This window comes from Protopterus annectens, chromosome 8.part1 (assembly GCF_019279795.1).
Source record: "Protopterus annectens isolate FY-2018-M chromosome 8.part1, PAN1.0, whole genome shotgun sequence".
Classification (NCBI taxonomy): Eukaryota; Metazoa; Chordata; order Ceratodontiformes; family Protopteridae; genus Protopterus; species Protopterus annectens.
In genome coordinates this window covers 318,085,600-318,112,761 of record NC_056742.1, presented here as the reverse complement: position 1 = coordinate 318,112,761, position 27,162 = coordinate 318,085,600, and the positions used below count along the sequence as shown (strand labels likewise).

At 42.0% G+C, this 27,162-nt stretch overlaps 1 protein-coding gene across 1 annotated transcript in view; it reads left to right on the top strand.

Moving 5' to 3' along the window:
- PMFBP1 (polyamine modulated factor 1 binding protein 1) overlaps window positions 1-27,162 on the top strand; it is a 3,624,986-nt gene that overhangs the window by 3,263,067 nt on the left and 334,757 nt on the right. The window contains exons 32-33 of the mRNA XM_044081904.1: window positions 15,049-15,202; window positions 20,644-20,811. Of these exons, the coding sequence (XP_043937839.1) occupies window positions 15,049-15,202; window positions 20,644-20,811 (322 nt within the window). The remainder of the gene's footprint in view (window positions 1-15,048; window positions 15,203-20,643; window positions 20,812-27,162) is intronic.

Here is a 27,162-nt window from a genome sequence, read left to right as displayed (position 1 = left end):
GTTGAACTCTGCAGCCCACCACATTTGTGGATGAGTGTGAACTTCAACAAATATCTCCCGTTTATGGTTGTGTGTTGTGTGTCATGTTGTGTAGTTACTGTACAACTGCTTTGTGTGTGAACACAACAGGATTATACTGTGCCTGCAGGGTTTGCATGGGATACTTTGCATACAGTTGTCAACATCCTTTCACACTGACCTAACACTGTAGTACTGTATAGTGTACTGGTTCAGTACTTTGACTGTGGTGGACAGTATCCTGGGCTTTAGTCCTATCACTGCTTTACATTTCCATAGTGAGCACAACAGCCTGGTTAGGGGCCAGTTGTGCACATCTGACCATGTTGCATTATGTTCAGATATGAACTACTTAAACCAGGCTTGTCCAACATTGGTAGTGTATTCCACAACATAGGTGTACATTTGCAAACACTAGCGATGTGCCCTACCTAGGCCATTTCTAATGCTAGTCAGAGAGTGTGTTTGTCCTTCGACACACATTGTAAGTGGAGTTTGCCATAACATATGTCATGGTTAGTATACTGTGCCTCTGTCTACCTGTGACATGACAGTGATACCCAGGATAAAGCTACCATCTCCCATCCACTCATCAAGATTCCTCTTGAGGAGAATCGATAAGTGACTCTATGGGTAGCCTGTACTGGGAGTTTACTCATGGGTGGGGGTGGCTTCTGTGTTATGGGTCATGCAGTACAGCTTGTCCTATGTAAGTCAGTGCTGGGGTTCAGGTCTCTCATGTGCATAGCTCACTGCCATTCAGATTGTACAAGGTGCAGCATGTTTATTGATACCAGCTTGGACATGGCTTTATACATCAGGCACAGCTTGCCTCTGGGTGGGCAGTATGGCAGTGTGTGTAGCTGCAGTTTGTTTAATCAGGCAACACATGGCATCTGTGCATGCTCTTTGATACTCCTGGTGAGGTACTGTTGGGGACTTTACAGTTGATGGAGGTGTCTGCTGAGGTACATCCCACAGGGGCTATTGTAGTCAATTGTAACGCTGATGAAGGATGACTGCAGAGCCACAATGACCTCCCCTTATCTAGATCTGACAACCTTCATGATTAGGTGGGTATATGGTATGTTTCTGTAAACACTACAGCACATGTTTGTCCAATGCAGGATATATATCACCTTGTGTTCCCAGGTCTCTCATTACATGTTAAGTACGTAATGGGTTAACACCTATGTGGTAATTGGTGGGCACTTACTGTATATCCATGGGGTTTGACTATACACTTTTCTGCAATTAGCTTGCTGACATGGCTATGGCACCAGTTGTCTGTTTCTATGTGGCCCTTTTGTGGGATGCTTGTGTCAGCTGGTGGATCATATATGGTGAGCAGTTTGTAGTCCTCTGCAAACATGTTCAGACACAGTCCTTCCATGTTGGCCTGTACCTATGGGACATATATACCAGACGAGGGAGATCCCAGGACCAAGCCTTGTGGGATGCCAGTTATATCTGGTTTGTAGTCTGACATGGCTGCAGCATGTCTGACCATGTCTGTTCTGTCCTTGGTCTGGTTTGCAACCCCTCTACTGACATAGGGGTTTATATTTAAGCTGGTGATCATATCTATAATGAACACGTAGGGTATTGTATAGAAGCCTTTGCAAGGTCCAGCTACGCTGTGTGGACCACATTGCCCTCATCAATGACCTTAATGACTGTTTCAATTGAGTCAAACATGTTTAGGGGCAGGATCTGCACTTATGAAAGCCACACTGGGTAGGGTCCGGTGTCAGTAGGTCCCCAATATCTTTATGTCTGCGGTACATGCTGATCCTTTCCATAGCTGTGCAGACCGTGCTTCTCAGGATTCTGGGGTGGTAGTTTTCAGTATCCATTCAGGCAACACCTTTGTTGAGAAGGACCACTGTTGTTGTACACTGCTCTTTGGGTACATATCCTGTGGTAAGGCTGACATTGAGCAGTAGTGTGATTTGGCATTCCATTCGTCTTGGAGTCCATGTTGGACTCAGCCCAGGACACCATCTCATACCATTGCTGCTGTGTGTTTTGCTTTGTAGATGCTGGCTGTTACCTCAGCATCTGCAATGTCAGGGGGCCAGCAGTCTGCTGATATAGATATTTTGCATTCTGGGGGGGGGGGGGGTTTGCACTGCACCTGTCAGGATGTATGTTGGCAATATGTGTGTGTGTTTGGTATGTTGTTTGTGATATTTGTGTGATTCAGAGCATATCTGTGAATTCCCAGCACGGTTCCTACCATCAGTTGTGAAAGTCTTGGGATTATCCTTAGTGTCCTGTACAATTTGTATCTTCATAGGTTCATACTAGGCTATCCACCCTAGGGCATTTGTTAGCCTAGCCAGAGTGTGTGTGGCTTTCGCCACCCCTTGCTATGTGAATATTATGGCCATTTATGATTTGCTTTGCTGTGCCTCTGTCTGGACATGACACAGTGAAGACCCCCAGTGTAACTCTACGATCATCCATCCACTTGGCAAGATTCCTGTTGAAGAGTGTCAGTGAGGGGCTCTGCCTAACATGGAGTGGGATTCTGGTCCAGGGTTTGGGGAGCCTCTGGATTATGTATCTGTCCCTCCAGCACATCCTATTTCATTATTTGTTGAGGTTGACATCTCTCACTCTCACAGCTCCGATGGCTTTGAGTTTTCTGGGGTGGAGCATGTCCATTACTCCTGTGTTGGGCATGGCCTTGTCCAACAGGCATGCAATGCCTCCGTGTAGGCAGTATGTGACTGCATTCAGCTGGGGTGTCTACAGCCAGGCAGAATATGACATATATTTGAGACCCTTTATCCTCTTGGTGAGGTACCTTTGAGGTCTTTCTAACTGCTGCAGGTGTCAGGTAAGGTACATCCCATATGAGGCATTGTACTAGATTATGGGTGTGATACGAGAACAGTATAGGGGCACAATGACCTCTGTTGACGTAGATGTGAATCCTTTCATGATACGGTGTCCAATGTAGACAGTCTTCCTAGCCACATTGGCAATGTGAGTGTCACATAACAGGTTACTGTCCACTTGTGTCCCTAGGTCCCTGATTATTCCTTCCATACATAATGGTTTACCACCTATGTGGTAATTTGTGGTACCTTGTTTGGTATTTGGTGGGACATTCATACTGTCCAGTGTCTTCAGGACGGCTGGGTGGGGTTCCTGTGTGTGAGAGTGTGGTCTGTAGTATGCTACAGACTGTACAGCAGTCTTGCCTACAGTTAGTTTCACATGGGTGGACTCCAATGCCCTGTGCATTGTCATTTACCTGGACGTATGGGTGTCTGTGCTGAATATGGATACTCACCCTCCTTTTATGTTTTGTTCCAGGTTTTGGGGCCATGACGCATGATATGTGGTATAACCTGGTAGTGCTGGTGTGCTGTCAGGAGGCTTGCAGCAGGTTTCTGTCACTGCACAGACATCAATGTTCTCCATACTGGGGATGGCCTCGGGAGCATGCATATTGGGGTTTACACATCTGGCATTGGTCAGCATTACCCTTATGTTTCTTTCCACTTATGTTTTCTAGGGTGGTGGGTTAGTCTTTTCAGCCTTGCCTATGAAAGGCTCTATGGAGGTGGCAAAAGCCTTATCCAATATCCAGACACCCAGGGGTAACAGGTGCAAGCCATCCCAGGAACAGCTGCGTGGCTTGTCAAGCATGACATCCCAAGCAGACAGACATTGGATCCCCTTGGAATGACACCAGTAAGTGTGCCACTTGCTATAACTGATCATTCCATGTTTGTACTGTGGCATCATTCTTGGTAAGGGTAGGATGCTGCAAACGGTGAGTGCCATACCGGCCTGGACTACATAATCAGAGAACTCATCTATGTCTCTTTTCATGTAGTCTAGGGAGGTACATCTCAGGTCATTCACACCAGCATGGACTATGACTGCAACATATTTCTGCTTGCTTTGGGGTGACCTGCATACTTGTGTTATGTGGCGTATTGTGGCAGCCTACAGGCAGCTTACTGTACCCTTTCCCTTGTTCAGTCTGGTGTGCGGGACAGCAGTGTGTCTCGCTATGGAATCACCTATTACAACTGTATCAGGCATGTTGTTTCTCCTTCTGGCCTGTGACTGTTTGGCACACCAGCTTTGTGTACTATGTGTTGCATGTGCTATGTTTGGAAGTTGTTTGATTGGGTGTCTGCTTTAGAGGCCTCTGTTGGTGTGCTGTGTTTGTAATTTGTGCCTCCGGGAATGTTTTTCTGTGTTTATGTCTTTGGTTTGTAGTTGTGATAGGTCTATGTGGGACTGTGTTTGTGGTGTGTGTGGTTACCTTCTCCTCCTGACTAGTTTTGGGAGTACTGAGTTGAGGGAGCTCAGCCTCCAGTTTGGATAGATGGTTGCATCTCTCACATATATTTGTATTTCTTGGGGGGAGTTGGGGGTTGTCTGTGTACTTGGGACAGGTGTAACATTGCCTCAAGATTCACAGATTCAACTTGTTGTGGCTGGCCTTAGTGGATTGTATGTGTGGACATATTTCATAGTTTCATAGTTTCATAGTTTAGTACTAGGCTATCTGCCCTGGGGCATTTGTAAGCCTAGCCATAGTGATGTGGCTTTTGCCACACCATGAAATGGTACAAAAATGTACAGAATAAATCTAGAATACTGTGCCTCTGTCTAGTAATTGACACAATGAAGGTCCCCTTATATAATAGAATTAGTTTACTGTGCCCCTGTCTAGCAGTGACACAGATGTGACCCCTGGGGTAAACTTATGATCTCCCATCCACTCATCAAGATTTCTCTTGAAGAGAGTCAGTGAGGGGCTCTGCCTAATATGAACTGGGATCCTGTTCCAAAGCATGGGAAGCCTCTGGGTTATGAATCTATCCCTCCAGCATGTCCTATTCATACTTGTGCCGAGGTTTAAGTCTTTAGCTCTCGTGGTCCTGATGGATTTGGATTTTTTGAGGTGGAGCATGTCCATCAGATCCTGATTGGACATGGCCTTGTACATCAGGCAGAGATCACCTCTGAGCAGGCGGTATGCTACTGAATAGAGCTGAAGTTTCTTTAGTCTGGCAGAATAAGACATATGTTGGAGACCCTTGATCCTTTTGGTGAGGTACTTTTGTAGTCTCTCCAGCTGTTGCAAATGCCGGGTGAGGTACATACCAAATGGGGCATTGTACTCAATCATGGGTCTGATGAGGGAGGAATAAAGGGGTAAAATGACATCCTTGGATCTGGATGTGAATGAGGTGTGCAAGGTAGAATGTTTTTCTAACCACTTTGGCAACGTGGGTGTCAAATGAGATGTCACTGTCTACTTGGGTCCCTAGGTCTCTGATTACTTTTTCCGTACTCAGTGGGTTGCTGTCTGTGATAATTTGTGGGTACTTTGTTTTTTCCAAAAGGGATGACTATACATTTTTTGGCATTTAGTTTAAGGCCGTGACTACGGCACCAGTTGTCCATTTCAGTGAGGCCTTTTTGTAGGTTGTGTGTGTCTGCTGGTGTATCGACTATGGTGCCTAGTTTGCAGTCATCTGCAAACTTTGTCAGCCACAGCCCTCCCATGTTTGCTTTAACATCTGAGAAATAAATGCCGAACAAGTGGGGTCCCAGGACAGATCCCTGTGGGACACCACTTGTGATTGGCTTTGAGTCTGATATTGCTCCAGCGATTTTAACTTTATGGGTTCTGTCCTTTAGCCAGTTTGCAACCCATCTAGTGACATAAGGGTTTACTTTTAAGCTGTTTAGCTTATCTATGATGCCTGAGTGGGGTATTGTGTTGAAGGCCTTAGCCAAGTCCAGGTATGCTGTATGGACTGCTTTGCCCTCATCAATGGCTCTAATGACTGTTTCGAAAAAGTCAACCAGGTTTAAAAGGCAGGATCTGCCCTTTACAAAGCCGAACTGGGTGGAGTCAAGTGTCTGTAGGTCCCCTATGTCTCTCTTTATGAGTTCCATAATGATTCTTTCCATAGCTTTGCAGACCAGGCTAGTTAAGCTTATGGGGCGGTAGTTTCCAGGGTCTGTAGAGGCACCCCCCCTTGTGGAGTGGGACCACTGTTGCTGTACTCCAGTGTTCATGTACATATCCCAAAGTAAGGCTAAGGTTAAATAGCATTTTTATGTGTGGGTTTAGCTCCTCTTGGAGTTCACGTAACACGTACCCCGGGATACCGTCAGGACCCATTGATGCTGTGTTTTTTTGCTTTGTTTAGGGCGGTTCTCACTTGGACATCTGAGATGACAGGGAGATTACATTCAACTGGGATAAGTATTTCTTCTTTTGGGGGTGAAGGAGGGGAGAAATTTGCACTGAACCTGTCAGCCAGAATGTTAGCAATATCTGTGGGTTCAGTGTATTTTTTGTTGTTGTGAACCAACTCTGAGCATATCTGAGTGTTTCCGCCCAGGTTTCTAACATAGCTGAAGAAGGCTTTGTGGTTATCTTTAGTGTCCTTAGCATTTTTTCTCTCAAAGTTTGCCTTGGATGTTTTTATGAGAGAACGTAGTTTTCTGCTAATGTTGATCAGAGATGTCTTCCCTTCATGGGATTTCGCTCTGACGTGCAGTAGCTTCCTTCTTTTGTTATACAATTTGTTTATGGTTGAGGTCCACCAGACAGGACGCTTACATTTGGTGGAGAGGGACTTGGATTTGTTTGGGATTGCATGATCCATGCATTCTTGGAGATGTCCATAGAAAGCATTATGAAGGGTTCGGCATTGTGGGATGTGGTATCCACTGGCACAGTGGGCTTAAAGGATATCATCTCAGTCTTAAGAAGAGTGAAGTCTGCTTTTGAGAAGTTTTTCACTATGGTCTTTTGTGCTGGGGGTGGAGGTGGGATATGTATATCCAGGGTGATTAGTTTGTGGTCAGATCTCACTAGTGAGGGGTATACTTCCGGTGTGGGGCATTTTGTCCCCATGTTTGTGATGATCAGGTCTAGTATATTATCTCCCCTAGTGGGAGAGGTGACTAGTTGTTCCAGTGCATTTGAATTTATGAATTCCAGGAACCTTTGGGCTAGGGTATTAGGGCTAGAATAATGTACCCAATCTATGTTTGGGTAGTTGAAGTCTCCCAGTATGATGGTATTTTGTGATACATTCATATCCTCCAATGTTTTCAGGAAGGCTGAGTGAGGTTCTTGAGATTGGGAGGGTGGTCTGTAACATTCTACCAGTTGTATAGCAGTTTTGCCTATGGTTAGTTGCACCTGTATGGTCTCTGATGCTTCATGTGTTGCTACTAACCTGGAGGTGTGGGTGTCCTTTATGAATATGGACACTCCCCTCCTTGTGGTTCGCCCGGGTTTGGGGCCGAAAAGCATGATACGAGGTATAGCCTGGTAGTACTGGGGTGCTCTCAGGAGCCTTGAACCAGGTTTCAGTTACTGCACAGATGTCGATGTTCTCCATGCTGAGGAGTGCATCAAGTGCCTGCATATTGAGATTTAGACTTCTGGCGTTGAGCAGTATTACCCTTAGTTTTTTTCCATTTTTGTTTTCTAAGGAGGTGGGTTTGTCTTTTGAGCCTTGCCTAAAAAGGCACTATGGGGGTGGCAAGAGCCTTAGCCAATATCCGGAAGCCCAGTGGTGACAGGTGTAAGCCATCCCTTGCGAAGCAGCATGGCTTGTCCAACATAGCATCCCAGGCAGACAGACATTGGATCCCCTTAGAATGACACCAGTACTTGAGCCAATTGTTAAAGCTGATCATCTTGTCTTTGTATTGTGGTAACATTCTTGGTGAGGGCAAGATGCTGCTCAGGGTCAGGGTCATACCAGCCTGGGCTACATAATCGGAGAGCTCCTCTATGTCTCTTTTCATGTAGTCCAGGGAGGTACATCTCAGGTCATTCACACCAGCATGGACAATGACGGAGTCATATTTGTACTTGCTTTGGAGTGACCTGAGTGCGTGTGTTATGTGGTGGATCCTAGCTCCCGATAGACAGCTCACAGTCACCTTCTCCTTGTTCAGCCTGGTCAGTGGGACATCAGTGTGTCTGACTATGGAGTCACCTATTACTAGTGTATCAGGCAAGGTGTTTGGCCTTAAGGGCTGCGATTGGTCGACACACTGATTTATTGAAGTATGTGTTGCATGTGTTTTGTTTTGAGGTGGTGGATTTTTGGATGTCTGCTTTGGGAGCCTCTGTTGTTTTGGTAAGTTTTTTATTAGAGCCTCCGAGTATGTCTTTGTGTTTTTATGTGTTTGGTTTGCAGTTGTGGTAGGTCTATGTGGGACTGGGATTGTTGTGTGTGTGGTTTCCATCTCCTCCTGTCTGGTCTGTAAGCCCAGAGTTGAGAGAGTTCAGCCTCCAGTTTGGCTATATAGTTGCATCTCTCACATGTATTTGTGTTTGTTGGGAGGAGGAGAGGGTTGTCTGTGTACATGAGACAATTGTAGCATTGTCTCAAGATACCCAGATTGACCAGCTGAACTGGAGACGACGCCAGTAATCTACCACTCGACATGCTAGAACAGTATAAGGGAGTGGTATACCTTTAAGGGAAGTGGATATTCACAGGGGTGGTAAGTAGATGTAGTGCTTTACTTAGTACAAGAGTGCTTACTTAGTAGAGAAGTATTGAGAACAAGTGCTAGGCTTATTTTGTTGCCATACTACTGATCAGTGATTACTTCATTGTTTATGTTTGCTCTATCATGTAGTAGCTTCCTCATTCTCTTGCATGGTTTGGTTATGGCTGGTGTCCACCATGCCAGATGCCTGTGTGTATGGCATTGTGTCTTGTTTTAATTTAGGATTGCATAATCCAAGCATTCCTGGCAGTGTTCATGGAATGGCTATATTACATGTTCTGAGGTGTGGCCCATATTTTGCACCTGCACAGGACCTTTAATGGATTCCACATCAGTTTGGGGGAGTGCAAATATTGCTTTACACATGTTTTCCACTGTGGTTTTCTGGCCAGGGACTGTGGTCAGGATTTGTATATCCAGTGTGATTACTCTATGGTCTGGTTTTACCAGTGAGCAATATACTTCTCGTATTGCCATCCAGTACCCATGTTGCTGATTATCACATCCAGTATGCTTACCTCTCTTGTGGGAGTGGTACGTTGTTCCTGGGCATTTTGGTTTATGGATTCTATGAACTTTTGTCCTACAGTGTTGGAGCTAGTATAATGCTCCCAGTCTATGTCTGGGTATTTTCAGTCACCCAATATAATGTGGTTTGAAGGACTTGATATATTCATGTATTCCAGCGTAGGCCAGGTGCAGTTCCTGGTGTTGGGATGGTAGTCTGTTGCAGGCTATAAACTGGGGGGCAGTTTTAGCCACTGTTACTTGACCATGGCTAGTCCATGCTGCTTCTTGTTGTGGTACCAACATGGGGGTGTGGTTATCCTTGACAATTATTGCTAGTCACCCTCCTTTTGTAGCTTGTTCCATGTTTTGAGGCTGTACAGCACAGTATGAGGTGTAACCTGGTAGTGTTAGGGTGCTGTTGTGAGCCTTGACCCAGTTTTCTGTTACAGCACAGATATCAACATTCTCCATACTGGGTGAGTTTAGACTGCATGCATCTTGCTGTTTCGACTTATCCCTTAACTTATTCTTATCCCTTCTGATACCTATGGAGGTAGGTTTGTGTTTTGAGCCTTACCTATTCAGGGCACGCTGTGGGTAACAACAGCCTTTGCCAGTATCCATATGGCCTGCACTGATAGGTGCACACCAGTCCTAGCAGGTGGAGCATCATGTCATGCTCAGTATGTCATCCCAGGCTGGCACACATTGGATCCCCTTTGACTAACTGTGATACTTCAGTCAATTATTGCACTTGATCATCTCATTGTCATATTGTGGCATGATGCTTGGTGAGGGTAGGATGTTAGTCAGGGTCCTCAGGTGTGCATATAGTACATGGTGTTACATTACTTAACACATGGCATTCATGCCTCAGGTGGTGGTGCTGCAGGGCTGCCTCTGTCGGATGTGCATATTACACTTCCCTGTACATGTTTGTGAGCTGGTCATGTCATTTTAGGCATCCATGTTATTATTTGAGTGAGTCAGAGGGGGTATCATTCCCAGGGTTCCTACTGAGCCAGTGTATGTGCTATGCGTTCCCTCTTTGCCAAGGCCAGGGCATACTGGGCATGCCTCCTTCTGCCTACTGGGGCAGGCTCAGGTTGTTCCTCCTCCGAGTCACTCTCTGCCTGTGATGGCCTTGGCAATGGTGGGGGGCTGTTTGGCCCAGCCCTATGCTGGTCCTGCTGCAGCTGTTTTCGCAAGATCATATTATGTAGCATAGCACATACCATGACAATTTGGGTACATGTAGTTGGTGTGTACTGCAAGGCTCCACCAGATGTGTCCAGACACCGGAACCGTGACTTGAGCAGCCCAAACACACGCTCTATTACATTACGTGTTTGTGCATGTGCCTCATTATGGCGTTCCTGTTCAGGTGTGTGTGCGTTTCTGATGGGTGTCATCAGCCACGGCTCCAGTGCATAACCTGCATCCCCACTAGGTGTCCGTGTGGGATGTCCCCATTGGCAAATGTCTGGTACAGCTGCGTCAAATGCCAGATGTGGGAATCGTGGTAACTCCCAGGGCAGCCAGCACACACATTCATTATTATGCCCTGGGCATCACACACGACCTGGCAGTTGATGGAGGGGAAGCCCTTGCGGTTAATGTAGGCCCTACCCCGCTCACCGGCTGGTGCTTTGATGCGTATGTGCGTGCAGTCTACTGCACCCACTACCTCAGGGTATTCCGCTATTTGCTGGAAGAGACGCATATTGCTGGCCAATACCTCACGGGCATTGGGGAAATATACATAATCACCGACATGTGCTGACATGGCATCCAGGAACTGGTGCAGTACCCTGGAGGCTGATGCCTGTGATATCCCCATCATATCACCAGTTGGTCTCTGGAAGGTACCTGTTGCTAGTATTCTTAGGCCAACACATACCTTGGTTTCCACTGGGATGGGTTCCCCTCTGTTGGTTCTGTGTGTGAGGCGTGGCCTGCACAGCTCCACTATTTGCTGCAGGAGGTCTCTGTCCACTCTATAGCGCTCTACTATCTCCAGCTCAATGTAACCCGTGGTAGGTGACCCTGGGCTTGTACACTCTTCTCCGTCTCCTTACTGTGGGTTGTCTGGCACCATCTGCATTGTCACCACCCTCAGCAAGTCGCCTATGTCTCATTATGACAGCTATGGCAGCCCCTAACATTTCTGCTCTGAGTTCAGCTTTTTCAGTTTTCACTTCTAATAGCTTACTCCTGTCTTGCAGTGTCTCTTGAGAGAAACATCTTGCACTGCTGTTTGCAGATTTTTAAGTGTTGGGCTGAGCTACCATTCTGCCTGTGTAATTGCCTGCTTCTAATTGTTTTCATCTGCTAGCTCCAGCAGTATTCCCTGGTAGCTTCCTACTAATTCTGTTGCTTCCTTTTTCCTTTCTGTTTCCTCAGGGGGGAGCAGCGTGTATACCAGCAGAAACACGCTCACAGTGGCTTACACGCGCGCACACATGCTTACACGGTTCAGAATCTGCTTATTCGGACTAAAACGCGTGCACACCTGTGCAAACAGTGTTAAACATCTCCCAACACGCTCCCACATGCTCAGACTGCCTTACACGCGCGCACACTGTCTTACTTGCGCTTCATGGCGCGCACACGTGCGCATGCACGCCCAGCAAGAAACTTTGGTGTAGGCAACAGTGTACACCTTCCATTTCTTGACTTTCCCATGCTTATGTTGTGGCACTCCTCTTTCCATGATATGTATCTGACATCTGTCATGTAACTCTGACCTCCAATGAACTGCATTTCTTTCTGTCATTCTCCCCTGTGATGTCACCTATCTCCTACTCTGTTCCTCCCCCTTCTGTAACTCTTACACTACTCAGAATGTGCTCATTTGCTATGTGACAGTGGAATTCAGTATACTAACACTCATTTGCATCAGATTGCCTACTAATGCTTAGTTACATCTCTTAGACTCAGCTTCCCCCCTTAGCAACCACTACACGGTGGCCATGTTGTTTTTGGTCTGCTGGTCCCTGCATTGAAAATCCATGTATTGCATAAAACCCACATTTGTGGGTTTATAACCTTCATTTTTATGTATTATGCAGCGCAGCCCGTTTGTGCGGGGCTGCGCTGGGTTTAAACATCGGCGATCGCCGAAAAAAAAAATTATATTTTTATTACTTTTGCATCAGGTTACCTTGCCAATGGCCACATATTTGGCCATTGGCATGCTGCCTGACACATATGCACCCTTTATTTGGAGCTGACATGGCTCCGTTGTGGTTTTTGCAGAAACGTACTCAGTTGTCAACTGAGTACATTTCTGCAGCTAAAACGGCTCTTACATGGGCTGTTTTGGGCTTCCTGGATCGCTAATCATCCTCATTTGCATGCTATTTGGCTGCAAGTGAGGTGATTAGCTTATCCACGGCCACTCCGTGTAAGAGACGTTTTAGCTGGTCTCTTACACGGACTTTGGGCTGTTCCTGGATCGCGAAGGCTGCATGGAGTCTTACACTACTCTTAGACTCCGTGCAAGCCTTCGTGAATCCTGCCCTTTGTCTTATACTTTTAATTATATGATCTGTATAACTTTTGACTTCATCTTTATTGTAACATTTGTGTTCTTTAAACGTGTACTCCCTGATTTTGTATTTGTATTTAAATTGTATATTTATGCTTTTGTATACTGTATATTCTATACTTTACTTATGTAAAGTATGTAAATGAATAAATACATTTTAAATTGTATATTTATGCTTTTGTGTACTGTATATTCCATACTTTACTTATGTTATATTATGTTAATGCTTTTGGAGCTTTTCTCCCAGGGCTTTCACTGAAAATGGCCTGTGCTTGGCCCAGTGGACTTCCCCAGTCATCAAACTGGAAATAAATAAAATTAATAAATAATAGTCTCTGACCCTGCCTTAATGGACAATGCTGCACATCTGCAGATCAAATGGGACTAGAGTCACTCACTCCATTGTTCTCGACCTAGCCTGACTTAGACAAAACATGCTGGAGAGACAGATATGTCTCCCAGAGACAGGCTCTTCTCTGGAATAAACTCCCAATTCACGTTAAGAAGAGCTCTTCAATGCCCGTATTTCAGCACAACATGGACAACCGGATGGGAGACTGCAAATTAACCCCTGTGGTGGCACCTTTGTCCCAAATGGACAGGGGCAGCCGGAGATGATTATAGATTTGCTCTGCAAACAATCAGACCATCTAACTACGGTCAATTAGGGAACCATCTAACAATGGTAAATTAGGGAGCACAGGTATTACATGGCTAGGCACAAAACAGTGTCTGCAGACAGGGAACAGAATGAGATCTGTCTTGTTTGAGCAATATATAAATACAGAAGTACTTCAATTTTCCTTACCACTTAGGAGATGCATAGAACAGTTGTTTATTGTGTGCCACAGGAGTGTTACTGTTCTGCATCTCAAGCATATTTTTGTTTCCTTTACCCAGGAGAAGGGTAGAAAAAGTCTATATCAACAGCCAATAGCAGTTTGACAATTTTTTAACACTGTACTTACTACATAAAAAAAATACTGATTTTTTTATACTGCAAGGCCATGTATTTGATATGTGTTACTATTAACATTTTATGACCATTTCCTGTGATGGGGGCTTCTCTGTGATACCCCCTAATGCAGCATGCAGCTCAAGAATACTCATTTGAGTAAGTGGTGTCTCAGTGTTTGAACTCTCAGTAATATTCTGGAAGCGAGCATAGTATCCCCCACTGCATCACTATTATTACAAAAAGGCTGGCAAGCTGCTTCCACTCTCTCTCTCTCTGTCTGTATAGCTACAGTCCACAAGAATAACTTTAGCAGGTAATTATTCTACTGTTACCTAACCTGGCATTCATTTTTTCAGGTACTATGGCTTGGATATAATATTTTCAACCTACATTTGCCTTTTAGCTTTGGCAAAGTGGTTCTGCAGTGACTTCTTTACTAGTTCTTCTTCCTCCTTAAAGTTTACTTCAACTGCTTGAATGTTTTTTCAGAAACTAACTGATCCCGGAATGATAGCAAGAAAAGATAAATTAGTTGCATGGGTACATGTTGTAACACTAAATATCAAAAAGTATCTCATTTACCAGGCTTAAGAATCTCCTGTCCATTTCCTGGAAGGATAAGCACAAATACTCCCTTTCTCATTATACCTACGGTTTCAGGAAAAAAAAAAAAAACAGCCATGCATTTTCCTTATGGCTAGTTTTGCCTTTACTTATTGGATCATTGTCATTAGAACTACTGTACTACTCAGTGTCTCATGAAAAATAGTTGAAGAGATGTGAGGAAGTCTTCATTTTATAGGATTTTTCTGTTGACTTACTGTCATATCATTTGAGGTGATCCCTGCCAACATTTTATACTTCTGAAAAAAAAATTCTCCTGAAGAAAAGTCTTCTGGCACAGTGCCAACAGATGGTGGGCACATTCGGAAAATGTACTGAGTTTGTTTTAAAGATCTGGTTTTACAGTAAATAGTTACAAAGCTAGTCTTTGAATCTACTGTTGCAGTGTCATTTTCCAGTTTCATTCTCTATGTTAAATTACACCATGGTATATCAGTTTATGTTTAAGGTTCTGATTTGTTTGCATGTTGTATATGGGAAAGTCTGCTGCAGTGCCCTGTTAATGCTTAGTTATTTCTCAGATCCTTGACTTTCACCAGTAAAATGAATAACTGTTGTATTGTCTGTGGGACATGCACAATCATTGAAGTAACCCTTGTGGAATGCCCAAGCTTTTATTTATAAATGTGCATTTTGCTAATCAAGTAGCTTTACCGGTAAGTGTAAGCTTCCCTTTTCAGAACTTTTTAGAAACTAAATGACAATTGTTTTGCAGTACTGTATATGTATTGCATAACCTGAATGCATATACATGGCATGGCCATGTGGTTTGCATGTTTTTAAGAGTAATACATCTCTTTAAAGAAGAACCATTCCAGACAAATCCATATTAACACCACCTTATGTCTTTGTGTAGGAAGCTACTTGAAAAGCTGAAATCTGAACTTTCTCAAGTTAAACAAAATCACCAGAATACAGAACAAGAGGTTGTTAAACACCAGCAGATAACACAGAAGATGGAAGCAGAAGTCAGCAGTGCCAAGGAGCATGTGAGATCACTCCAGCATCAGGTACAGTCATCTCAAGCCGTTAATACTGTGTTGTGCTCATCCTGTGGGATTCACTGCCTTGCCCTGAGAGTACATGTTAACCCATTTGAGGTGGAGTTACTACTAATGCCAGGTTTTGGCAGATTATAACTGGTAACTAATCAGTGTCCATCCCTGGGACTGTAGTTATAAGCTAGCATTTGTTTCTGGCTGCAGTGCAGAGCTGTGTAAATCAGTTTGGTTTGACTTTGTATGTTGATTGGTTTAGGAAAAGTAAATGGACTTAAAACATCAAATGAAGTATAGGCTTTTAGTGATTTCCAACCATTTATGCCCCCTTATACTGGCGAGTTAGTGCTTTTCCACAAAGGGGGAGATTTGGGTCTGGTGAGGAACAATGGCCTTCTTTCAAAAAATGGGAAATCATTTTTTTTAAATCCACTTCCCCACTCTTTCTTGAAGTCCTGACAATATTAGGTCCTCCAGTTCTGAGAGAGGATCCATCCTATACTCTTCCACTGCTACCTAGATGGTACCCACAGGCATCCCTAGGGGTTATTAGAGGATGACAGACCCCCAAACTATCCACTGGGAAAGGCACACAGGTATGTGACCAAATCTGACTCCTGGCTAACCTTTCAGGGCCCGAACTGCCTTTTGAATCTGGGAAGCTATGGCAAAAATGGACAACTTTCCATTGCTGCAGTGACCCAGCCAAAGCTGAAACTCATTTTGAAGTTTAGGTTTGCCAGACAACAGAGAACAGGGTGGCACAGTGTTCAGCTGTAAGTTCTCCTTTTCCATTCATTCCTGATTTCTGGTTACTATTCATATGGAAACTGCAAGCTCTCTCACTGCATGGACTTCTCCATATATTTCAGTTTCCTCCCACTTCTTAAAAGCATGTTTGCTGACCAACTGCACTAAACTGTCTGTATGTAAATATACATATACATATACATATAAATCTTTTACATTTTTATATATAAAGCAATTATCCTTGCCCTTGTGGCCCAAGTTGTGCGCAAAATGGTACCATGGACCAACCCACTTACTTGGTGAACCATTGACAGATAGATAAACATTTATTTATTTATTTATGTGCATTTGTTTACCGGGATATTCCACTGGGCAATGTGAGCCCATTTTCAGTGGAGGCCTGGAGTGAAAAGCTCCAGACATGGCATAGATAGATAGATAGATAGATAGATAGATAGATAGATAGATAGATAGATAGATAGATAAAGATGAAACACCTGGATTTTGACAAATGTATGTGTTTTCCTTACTCCACTGTGTGGCAAATTCAGAATAAGAAACAGCATTTTCAAAAGTACAAAGCTCAGAACTGACTGACTTGAGCTGTTGTGTTAGGTAAATATCCATATTCTATGTTTAACTAGTTACAATCCATATTCTATGTTTAACTAGTTACAATCCATATTCTATGTTTAACTAGTTCCAATCCATATTCTATGTTTAACTAGTTCCAATAGGCAATATTGGCCACTCTGTTGAATGCTTTGAAATGGCTTGAATGTTAAGTATACAAGGATATCTGACTTTTAAATAACAGACACAGAAATGCTGATTGGCGAAAAGGATGAACCATCCAAGGGACCCATCTAGGAGGTTGCTGTCATAGATTAACATACATAAAAATTACATTTGTTATGTATGGCTTGATGTACGACAGCAGGTTTAGTAGAGAAGAAAATGTAAAACCATACATATAAGAAATACTAGCCTGTGGGAGAAGTATTGGACAGAACATTAATTGCATATACTAGGGTCTAAACAGATCTGTGGATCACTACCTTAAGTAACCTGAGATTCACCAGCCAAACATATATGTTATGAGTAAGGTAAGTGCTGACTTGTACTGTTTGGGAATTGACATCAGTAGCCATACAGAGAAGGTACTAACTTTACTAAATTGTATGTCTGGAAAGTCTGCATTGTAAGACTTTTGGGAATGCTGTTTTGCTCCTCATAAAATACAAAAACTTTTACTCAGACACATGTAAGTCCTATGTAAATAAATCTAATGAGAACCACACCCAGCCTCCACAGCTCTCCCCCTTCCTAATATTTTTCTCACTGTAACTTCACCACACTCCAAAACTTCCTTTTCACCCCAGTTTAACTTACTAGCATGTGTTACTCACAAACACCTGCAATTTGTACTTAATCAGTCTTCACAATCACATGGGCATCCACTAGGGAGACTGACATACCTCTCAACCCACAGACACTGAAAGTAGGAACATACAACAAAAAATCTGGATATCTGATTAGCATCAACTCTGCATAACAAATAACACACGACTGTTTCAGCTTCCAGTAGGAATATGGAATACTACTCAAAAACATGTTTAAAATGCAGAGAGTGACAAAAACGGATGGAAAATTTATAATCTGATTATTAAAGAGGCAGTGTAGATAAAATATGTAGAGTTTAGTGAACTATATTGCAAACTTCTGCCAAATAAAGTCATTTAAGTAAAATGATGCGAGCAGGCTACAGGAACACTCCAGCACACACTTTATTACAGTAAAGTAAGTGCTTTCATTGGAGAAAATACTCCAACTAAAAATACATCGAACACTGCATTATATTTAAATACAAACTGTTAAAAAAACAGCCAATGTAAAGGCTTAATTAATTATGATGTCACAAATTACATCAAGTGCTTAATTAATGGATACATTTCTGTAAAACTATATAGGTTTATTTAACCTTATTAAAATAATTTAAATAAAATAATTTAAATAAAAAGCAATGGACAAAGGGGAAGATCTTATCTGGTGATGAATTAAGTATAAAGATAAAACTAGACTAGACTGGTTGTGGATGGATGGATGAAAGTAAGATATTATCCATTAATGAAACACATTCAGATTGGTGTGATGTTTCCTTAATGATGATTTCAAAATGTTCTGTTAAAATATAATGGATGTAAGAAATGTCTCTCTGCTAGTGTTTGTAAAGTCCATCTCAGTAGACAGGTTTTCATATGTATGCCATAGGCAAAGAAATAAAGCAACCAGGAAAGGTGAACAGGACAAAACTTAAGAAAGGTGGAAAATCATTTTAAAGAAAGTTGTACGTGAAGTATGCAAACCTTATATACATTTTGTACATTGTAGGTTGCCTACAGGTGAGGTTGTGATGTCATGAATTAAAAATAAATGAGCAATTTATACTCTAGAACCTTTCATGAGTTAACAACATTCTATAGTATTAGCAATGAAGTTACATGTTGCTTGCTGGCCTGTTAATTTTTTTTCTGTTGGTATTAGTGAGGATACATTCTTAATAACAAGAGCTGCCACATTTGAAACTATAACTTAGCATACTCTGTTTTCTCATCTACCAAAGTAAAGCTTAGTTATAGAATCACAGGCATTTGAATGAGTCTTCAAATGAGGAGACAAAATATTGACTTCTCTGAATGTAAAACTTAAAGGAGCACATAAAACTTGCTGGAACAAGATTTAGTTTCACTAGGTCCCCATAACTGCACCAAATCCCATCAGTTTGGATGTAAATCTACTAATCTGAATAAAGCAAAGGCTACCATAGCCGACTGGAGTATTTGAAATGCCATTGATGACTCTGTTCAGAATAAGACAACAAGTCAGAATGCCAAAAGAAACCTCAAATGTTTACATTGTTTTTTAACTCTGCATCCCAGCTCCAAGAATGGGACAGGGGAATAATTGTATTCCATATTATTGAGGATGTATAATCTCAGACGGGTTATATTTGTGATTGGGGACGTGGGGGGCAAAACTTCCTACTTAGGGAGTAAAGTGAAGCTTGCCCTAATCAACCAAAATATTGACATTTGTTTGCATTTCTTTAACATCTGCTGAGTGAAAACTGCTTCCTTCCTATTTCACATCTTCATTTATTTTGAACTCTACCACTTTTAGAGTGGCATGTTTTGAAATGGATGGATTGTAGGCTGCATTTCAAAATTATAAATGTTTGTGTACTCATGAATACTTGTTGCATTCAAATTTCCGTCATGGCAAAAATTTGAACTGCCGCAGTGTTTTCTTCTTACCACTTTTATGTGTCGAGTCTACAGCATGTATTGTTACGATTTTGGTTCGGTATGGTGGAATTTTTGTTTTGTACTCTGTACATCGTCTGTGTCTTTAAGTGGATGGCACTTGGTTGCACTTTATTTTGTGCTTCTTATGTTTTACTGTTAATAGAAATGCATCTTTGAACTTGTGTTGCATGAATATTACCCTGAACAATGGAGGGTTCTTCTCATGCCCGGGTGCATTACTGTAGATTGCAGCAGGTCTTGAAGGGCTTTTGTGGATAAACTAATGGAAAGCAGCTATATATCATTATGCATCCTTCCCAGGATGCCACAGCATACATCCATGAAGTGGGAAGGGGCTGCAGGGAAAGAAATAGGAGAATTCGATTGCCTTGGTAGTGCAAAATAATGATGTTTGTGCTACTCTGTCACACAGTCTGTGTGACCAGCAACTCTGTTTACTACTTCACTGCAAAAAGCTCTTCAGTCCATCCATTCAGCAGGGGAATATTATAGACAGGAAGCCTAATTAACTTTTCAGTCTCATTTCATTTTTTTAGGATACTTTTTCCACCACTGCTACTACTGACTTTAAGCTCTTCTGTCACCTAGCTCCACAATATTCCTGTCCTTGGTGACTCTCATCCTGTGGCAGTTCCATGATTTGACCCTTATCAAAGAGAGGTCTCCCTTCCAGGAGAACTCTACACTCTGCACACAAGCTACTGACTCTCCAAGTGCAAGTTCGGAGGGTCCTTTCCATTGTACACCTTTAAATGGGATGAGGTCAGATGAAGACTTGTCATACTGTGGCTTTACAATGGTGTTTTGTTTCTTCTGGCCTTACTCTCCAGCATTCCAACATACATCGATAGATTAGGCAGGCAGTGACACTTGGATTCTGAAGGCATGCTCATCACTTGATCCTTAGGGTGATCATCTCCCTGTGTCATGCATCCCCTAAATCAGTAATCATTGCTATCATTGGACTCCATCAGGGCTTGGCAAACAGTCTTCCCCAATAATACTGTCCCCTTCCCCCAGGACAGGCATGCCCATCCTCCCTGCCATCACTATCTGTCACCCAAGCCACTAACTGAACTCAGGTCACCTGAGCTATAGTTCGAGTTTCCTGTCTCTACATCACTAGGCTAGGTGAGTCCCATTTAATCTTTACTGCTGCTATAACCTGGTTTTATGTGGTTTACTGGTGTGTTCAAAAGAAATACCTGCATGAATAGCATGCTCTATTGCAGAAAGACTGTTGCTGTCTCTAGAAACTGTAGATGTTAACTCTGTAGTACGGCCATGTTGCACATATATCTTTTACATGCATTTCATTAGAAATGAAACATGCAGTGGGAAGGTCACTGATGTAGAGATGTGTTTTCTGACTTGCAGCTTCAACAACATGAGAATGAAAGGAAGTGCCTGAGACAGGAGCTAGAGCAGGAGCACCTTCAGCACCAAGAAATGCAGAGACACATGCAGCTTTCAAAGAGCAAGGTGTCTGAACTGCAAAGTGAACTGGAAGCTTTAACAACAAGAAATCAGAGCAATCAGCAGCTGGTAAGTTCAGCAGTGTTAACATTTTGCCCCATTGAACCTGTCATTTTGGAAGTTTCGTAGGTATTCCGGCAACTTCTGTAACCATGCGGTGTTGAATCTGACAATATAACAACTGGGTCTGCTTAGACTTGAATAACCATAGTGGACTGTATTGCAGTGTACTGCATGCATTAGTTCCTTCAAAGGCACCTGCTTTACTTGCTTATTTAAAAGTTAGTGGGACTTTAATGGGTGCTCATGAACAGAGCACAGTATTGTGCTGCAGAAAGGAACAAGATTAATGAAAATCAGTGCAGTCTTATTAAAGATAACACTCAAAAGTTTGCAATCCATCAGATTTTAAATTCTACTGGCGCAACAATGCAAACTCAGACTGAACAAGTACGCATTATGAAATGCATCTGTTATAAGTGCAGATGTTATCATGTTTGATTCCCTTAGGAAACACTGACCTGTTTTTATCGGGTTCCTATTAAATAACCGAAGACGCAATCCTTCAAATGCATTTTGATCGAACTTGAATGCATGAAACAGCGAAATGGCATATAAGCGATTTCTTTCCCTGGGAAAGAAATTGCTTGGCCGCCTTCGTAACTTTGCCGTTTTCCTCACTGTAATGCAATCTCAAAGTTGGTATATTTAAATAGGTGGGGTGTGGTGGGCACAGCCCCCCCCACATTGGGGGATGTGGGGGGCAAAGCCCCCTATTTTATGTAATGTTTTGAAGTTTTTTATTTTTATTTTTTTTTTGTGTGTTCTGAGTGTTCGGGATTGTAACCTTTCACTTACATGGGGTCGATAAATCAGCTTTCGCTTTTTTAAGCATTCGCTGATTTAATATAGACCCTTTTTACTGAAACATTGCTCATCCTAAACCTGCTACTAGATTTGTCACCATTAGAGACACCAGGTACTTCTTGATAGTAACATAATAGAGAAAAAGACACCCCCACCTCCACCCCCAAGAGTCAATGCTCTGTCTTACTTCATGTCTGTCTTTCTAGGACCTCTTGATAAGAATGCTTCTATATGATGCTTTAGAATAAAGCTAAGAATCTAGGGTTGCCACCTTTTCAGATGCCCAAGGTGGGACATTTTTTTTTTTGTAGAAACATGAGATTTTGCAGGACAAAACATACCCACAGCCAGTGCAAAGGACAGAACTTAATTTTTTGCCAAAATAAAAGGTTATTCTTATAGCATTTGAGTTGCTTATGCTATGTCATATAACATTTAGGTGTTTCAGATATAAAATAACTTTTATGCAATTATTAAAGAAAACTTGGGAATATTTTTTTCTTCTAAAATCTCTGTACATTTGCCATTTTTTAGTTTTTTGCTCAGGACGCAAGTGCAAGGTGGTAACCCTATAAAAATCATGAATGCATCTTGTATTGAAGAAAGAAGCATGGTACAGAGAAGGATTTTTTCATGGGAGGCATTTATAAACTCTGGAGAATACTCAGATTTACAACAGTTCAGATTCCCCCACAGTGGTTGTGCCTGACTTATTAGGGAAGACCAAAAGTTAATCCGAATAGTTGCAGGTTTTGCCATCTCTGAATTCAATTCTTACTGTTATATCCCTTCTAGTCCATTCTGAAGAGCAGTTCCTCTGCAGAACCGTTGCTCAGAGGTGGTAGCTTCTCCAAAATGCATGAAGATGAAGAAATAAAGTTATACAAATTTCAGATTTACCCCTTGACATATCCTAACCTGGGTCTGACCTTCAGGTTTCTCCTTGTAGTATCCTCTTTCCCACTCTGTTATTCCCTTTTCAGCTGAAACTGGTCTACACTCACTTTTCTCTACGTCTTATTCTATAACTACTTCTTTCTCCTCTGGATGTTTGGTTAATGATTCACCCTGTTGTTTTTATTTTGTTTATGACACTTTTTGACACTAACATAATAAAATTAATTTAGGTCTCTGACACTATTTTCTGAAAGATGGTTAAGGATGAAGTAACCCCTCTTCTTAGATGTTTGTAAGGTCATTGATGTTACTTCTCAAAACATCTTTACTAAAAGACTGCCTATGCTAGTGGTTGCATATAATGTTTTTTTACAATAAATATCTTTATTGATTTATCACTTATGACACAGGCAGTTTATATATATTAAAACAAACCATACTGACATATTTTCAGTTGCAAACATTATACACCATAAATAATGTTATAAACAGTCATTGCCAATGGGACATTACATAGCTCATTCAGTTCCTGCCTTCCCTTAAGCATCATTCCTCCTCTAAAACATTATTCTGTTCTTATTGTTTCCACAGTCCCCATGTTTTCCTTGTAATTTGCCCCTACCCATTTCTAAAGACCCCACTTCTAGTGCTTTTTTCTCTGTTACTATATTCACTAATTCTAGTACAGTTGGTTTAGACTTTGATTTCCATTTTCTCATGACTGCTTTTTTGGCAGCCACCAGAATTAAACTCAACAAGGATTTACTGGGTCTAGGCAATTCTGATTCTGTATCACAGCTCAAAAAATCATTTTCTTAGTTACACCAATTTGCTGACCCAGTATTTCTTACAGAGTAGTGTGTAGGTATTTTTTTTAAAGTCTGCAAGTCATTACGCTCCCAAAAATATATATTCCCAGTTATCTCTTTCTTCCTAGTCACACCTCCAAAATTTGAAATCTACCTGTGTGAAAATTCTTTGGAGAGTTTGGGGTATTCAAATGCCTATGCAAACACTTCCAAGCAAAAATATTAAATCTTCTAGACTTTGATGCCTATTTGGGAGGCATATGTATATCCTCCCATTGATTCTTTGTGAATTACTTATCCAGTCTCTCTTCCCAATCCTTTCTAACCTCCTCTGCTTGATTCCTATAGTTATCATGCAATATTTTATATGCTCTACTAATTATCCCTTTTTTAACAGCAGCTTCAGTTCTAGATTTTACTAAACACTCTACCCGTCCAGATCTTTCACTTAGGATTCTCTTATTCTTTTTCTTTTGCCAGTCCTCTGATGTCAATCCTTGATATAGAAGGTAATCTCTAACCGGCAGTGCAACTGTGTTCTTGGCCCCTTGCCATTCTATTATGTTTCTCTCTTATTATTTGCTCCTAATACCTTGGCTCCTTCGCCAGTTTTCTCCAGTAAATCCCTTGCCTCTCTTGCCTGTTCTCTGTATCTCTAATTGCACTCATCCCTATCAGTAGAATCTCCTTTCTCCATTCTTATGTTGGCTTAGTTCTCATAATACTTTCTGCTACTTTATGAATATAATATTCTCTATGGTTTTTGTTATTTTCCTTAAAGATCTGCATCAAAAATCCCAGTCTTTCATTATTTCTTGAGCTTTACCCCTGTTTCATCATCATCATCCCTTTCTACTTTGAATTATAGTTTTCTGCTTGTGCTATGTATAGGACCCTTGACTGTGTAGCTCTGAAATACACATTTAAATCATGTAATCCTAAACCATACTCTTCTATTGGAAGGATAAAATTACCCCATTTTATGCTTGCCCCCCCCGTAAAGTCCTTCAAGTCTTTATTCAATTTCTATTCACAGCTTCTCCTCTCATTGATAAAAATATGCCTAACTTATGTGGGTTGCATAAAATCCTTTAGCCTGGTTCAGGGACTGCATTAGTTAGCAGAATTGTGAGATTTAGATGGAAAATTACCATCTTCAGTCCCATGATTGCACATTCTGGTATTCCAAAAAAGATCATTTCTTGGCCCCTTACCTTTCTTCTTGTTTCTCATGGCAGCGTTGATCATTTGCTGCTACCAGTACCTCATGAAATTATGAATCCCCACTTTGCCCTGCCTGGCATTGGTTTAAGCTCACTAGCCTGAACCACCAGCCTGGAATCACAACTAGTAGAAAATTTAGCAATCACTGCGGTAGAAGGAGAGGAGATTAAGATATCCTGGTGTAAAGGTCAACCATGTTACGGCATAAATTTTTTTTTTCTGTAATGTAGTAATGTTTTCTATGGAGGCCTACACAGGAGGGAGGGAGGTTATATGCACGTACCTCTTCCATGCATGCGGTGCTGACATGTACCTCTCATTATATTATGTGACTAGCCCAATGTCTGGCTTCCTGTAGAGAGGGCTACAGGCGTGATGAGCCCTGATCTCTTCACTTGAGATAGCTATGATAGTGTTCAGCTGCTGAAGCCAACACCCCTGGATGATTCTATGGCTTTCTTGGTTGGTGATTGAGCTTGTGTGCCAGCAGTAGAAATCGATGCCATGCCTCTGTGACAACAAGCTGTCTAAATTTCTTTTTTTTTCAAGAAGGCGTGCTAGTGAGACAACATAATGCTCATTCATAGCACAGATGCTATGTGTTTGCTTCTCTTCCCACTCTCTGCCTGATATCTTAGAGCAATGGTGGTATGGTATCAGTATACATAAAGCCAGACTGTCATGTAGCTAAGGAAATATCTTACCAAATTACTGATCTGAATTGTTTGTAATTTGAAGCAGGGATGGGATGGAGACTGAAATTTTCCAAGATATAAAATAACTCTGCCTTCCCCTGATCCAAAAATGATCCTCCTAAAACTTAACATATTATCTCTCACAAAATTTGAGGCAGTTGTTGTACCTTTTAAATTAAGGTGTTGTTGTACCACAGACAGATCTGTTCTTCTGGCCAGACTTCCTTAAGGTACCTCTAGTAGGAGAGCCAAATGTGTATGTGCTTTCCCTTGCTTGAACCACCTGTGTCATGTGCTACCTACCCTTGACTAGTTGAGATTTAAATCTAGTGTTTATTATGCTTTGCATATCATGATACATACATTTGTAAGTGGATGCCTCACCCTCCATATTGGACAGTGATTTCTCTTGCTGCCCGATTGAGTATGAAGTCCCACATCTGCAGCAAAGAGTGCCATGTCTTTAAGCTGTCTAACTCTTCACCTTTCAAATTCTCTGTCGCTCAGTATTAGCAAAGGTGCAGCCTTCCCAACTTCTTTTAGACAGCCTCCCTTTGCCACTTCTTTGTACTTTGAATATCCCAGCAGTATAGCAAACTACTACAGAAGTGAGTCTTCAATGAATATTTCAAAGTTCTGTCTTCCTATAGCCTTCATGTTTTTTTTCTAGGTCCTTTTTGCCCTGTGCCTGATGACCATCAAGTCTCTTCCAGTCAGACTTTGCTTATTTCTTCCCAAGTATTAGGGATTTGCCCCAGTACTGTATGGGGTTGAGAGCTATCTTGAGGGGCCATCACACAGGCAGCCATGAGGGCTGAGTATACTTTCAGTTGCATCCATGCAATGATGGTGTATGGATGGGCTAATCACCCCCCTCAGGTTGAGAGGCCAACTATCCCCTTCACTGCTGGGGCCAACAATCCCTTCTGTCTCTGAGTGTATGCTCCATACAATCACCAGTGAAGGCTACCACCATGAGGTGGCCTGCTGAGCCGAAAGCCCACCCCCCATAATGTGCACCATGCCACCAACTCTTCTTCCACAGATTGTGACTGTATGATTCCTGCTCTGCCCTGTCCAGTCCCCGGATATCCCCCTCTCCTGAGGATAGACATGCATGTCCTCTCCTGCTGGCTCTGTCAAGCACCTGAGCCACTAACTGAACCTGAATTACCTGGCTAATCGTCAGGGCCACTCGACCTGGCTTATGTCCTTCATGTTTTCTAGAAGAAGTCCATCCATTCTTTCTCAGTACCCTAGTTACTGAAGTACAGATATTCCCATCACGCAGGATGCAACCACCAGAATACCAAAGCATATGGTAAATACAAACTGCTCTTGTATTGTTCAGTCTGTACTACAACTGCTAAATGAGTTGAACTTGTTTTATGCCCTAAATATATACAACACAGCTTCATATATTAAATTGGCCTTCTCAGCACAAGCTCTTTTGATTAAGGCCTGATGCCAAATGATTTTGCATTTAGGCATTGCCTTTTGAGTTGTCCTTGGCTTAGATTGTATTTACCTCATGCTTTGGCACTCTGGTGATTTCATCCTGTAAGATACACCTAGTAGTTTTGTGTGGGAAGGGCTACCCGTGTGGATAAAATATTGTTCTATAATATTTGGCATTATTTTGAAGTTAGAGATGAATGCAAGCTGAAAGAACCACAGAATAAATGGCTAGAGAAAATGACATTCACTGCTCCGGTAGTCTGGACTGTATATTACTTAACGCACCAACAAATTTCCAAATAAATATTTCATTTTTGTTTTTCACATCTTTATGATTACAGAATTTGTTAATAACCGACTGACTGTACAATGTCACAACCTAACACAAATAAATAATGCTCCAGGACTTAACCTTTATCTTTTCTTGTTGATTATTTGAAATGTTTTCACCAGGGAAATGTTCAAAAGAA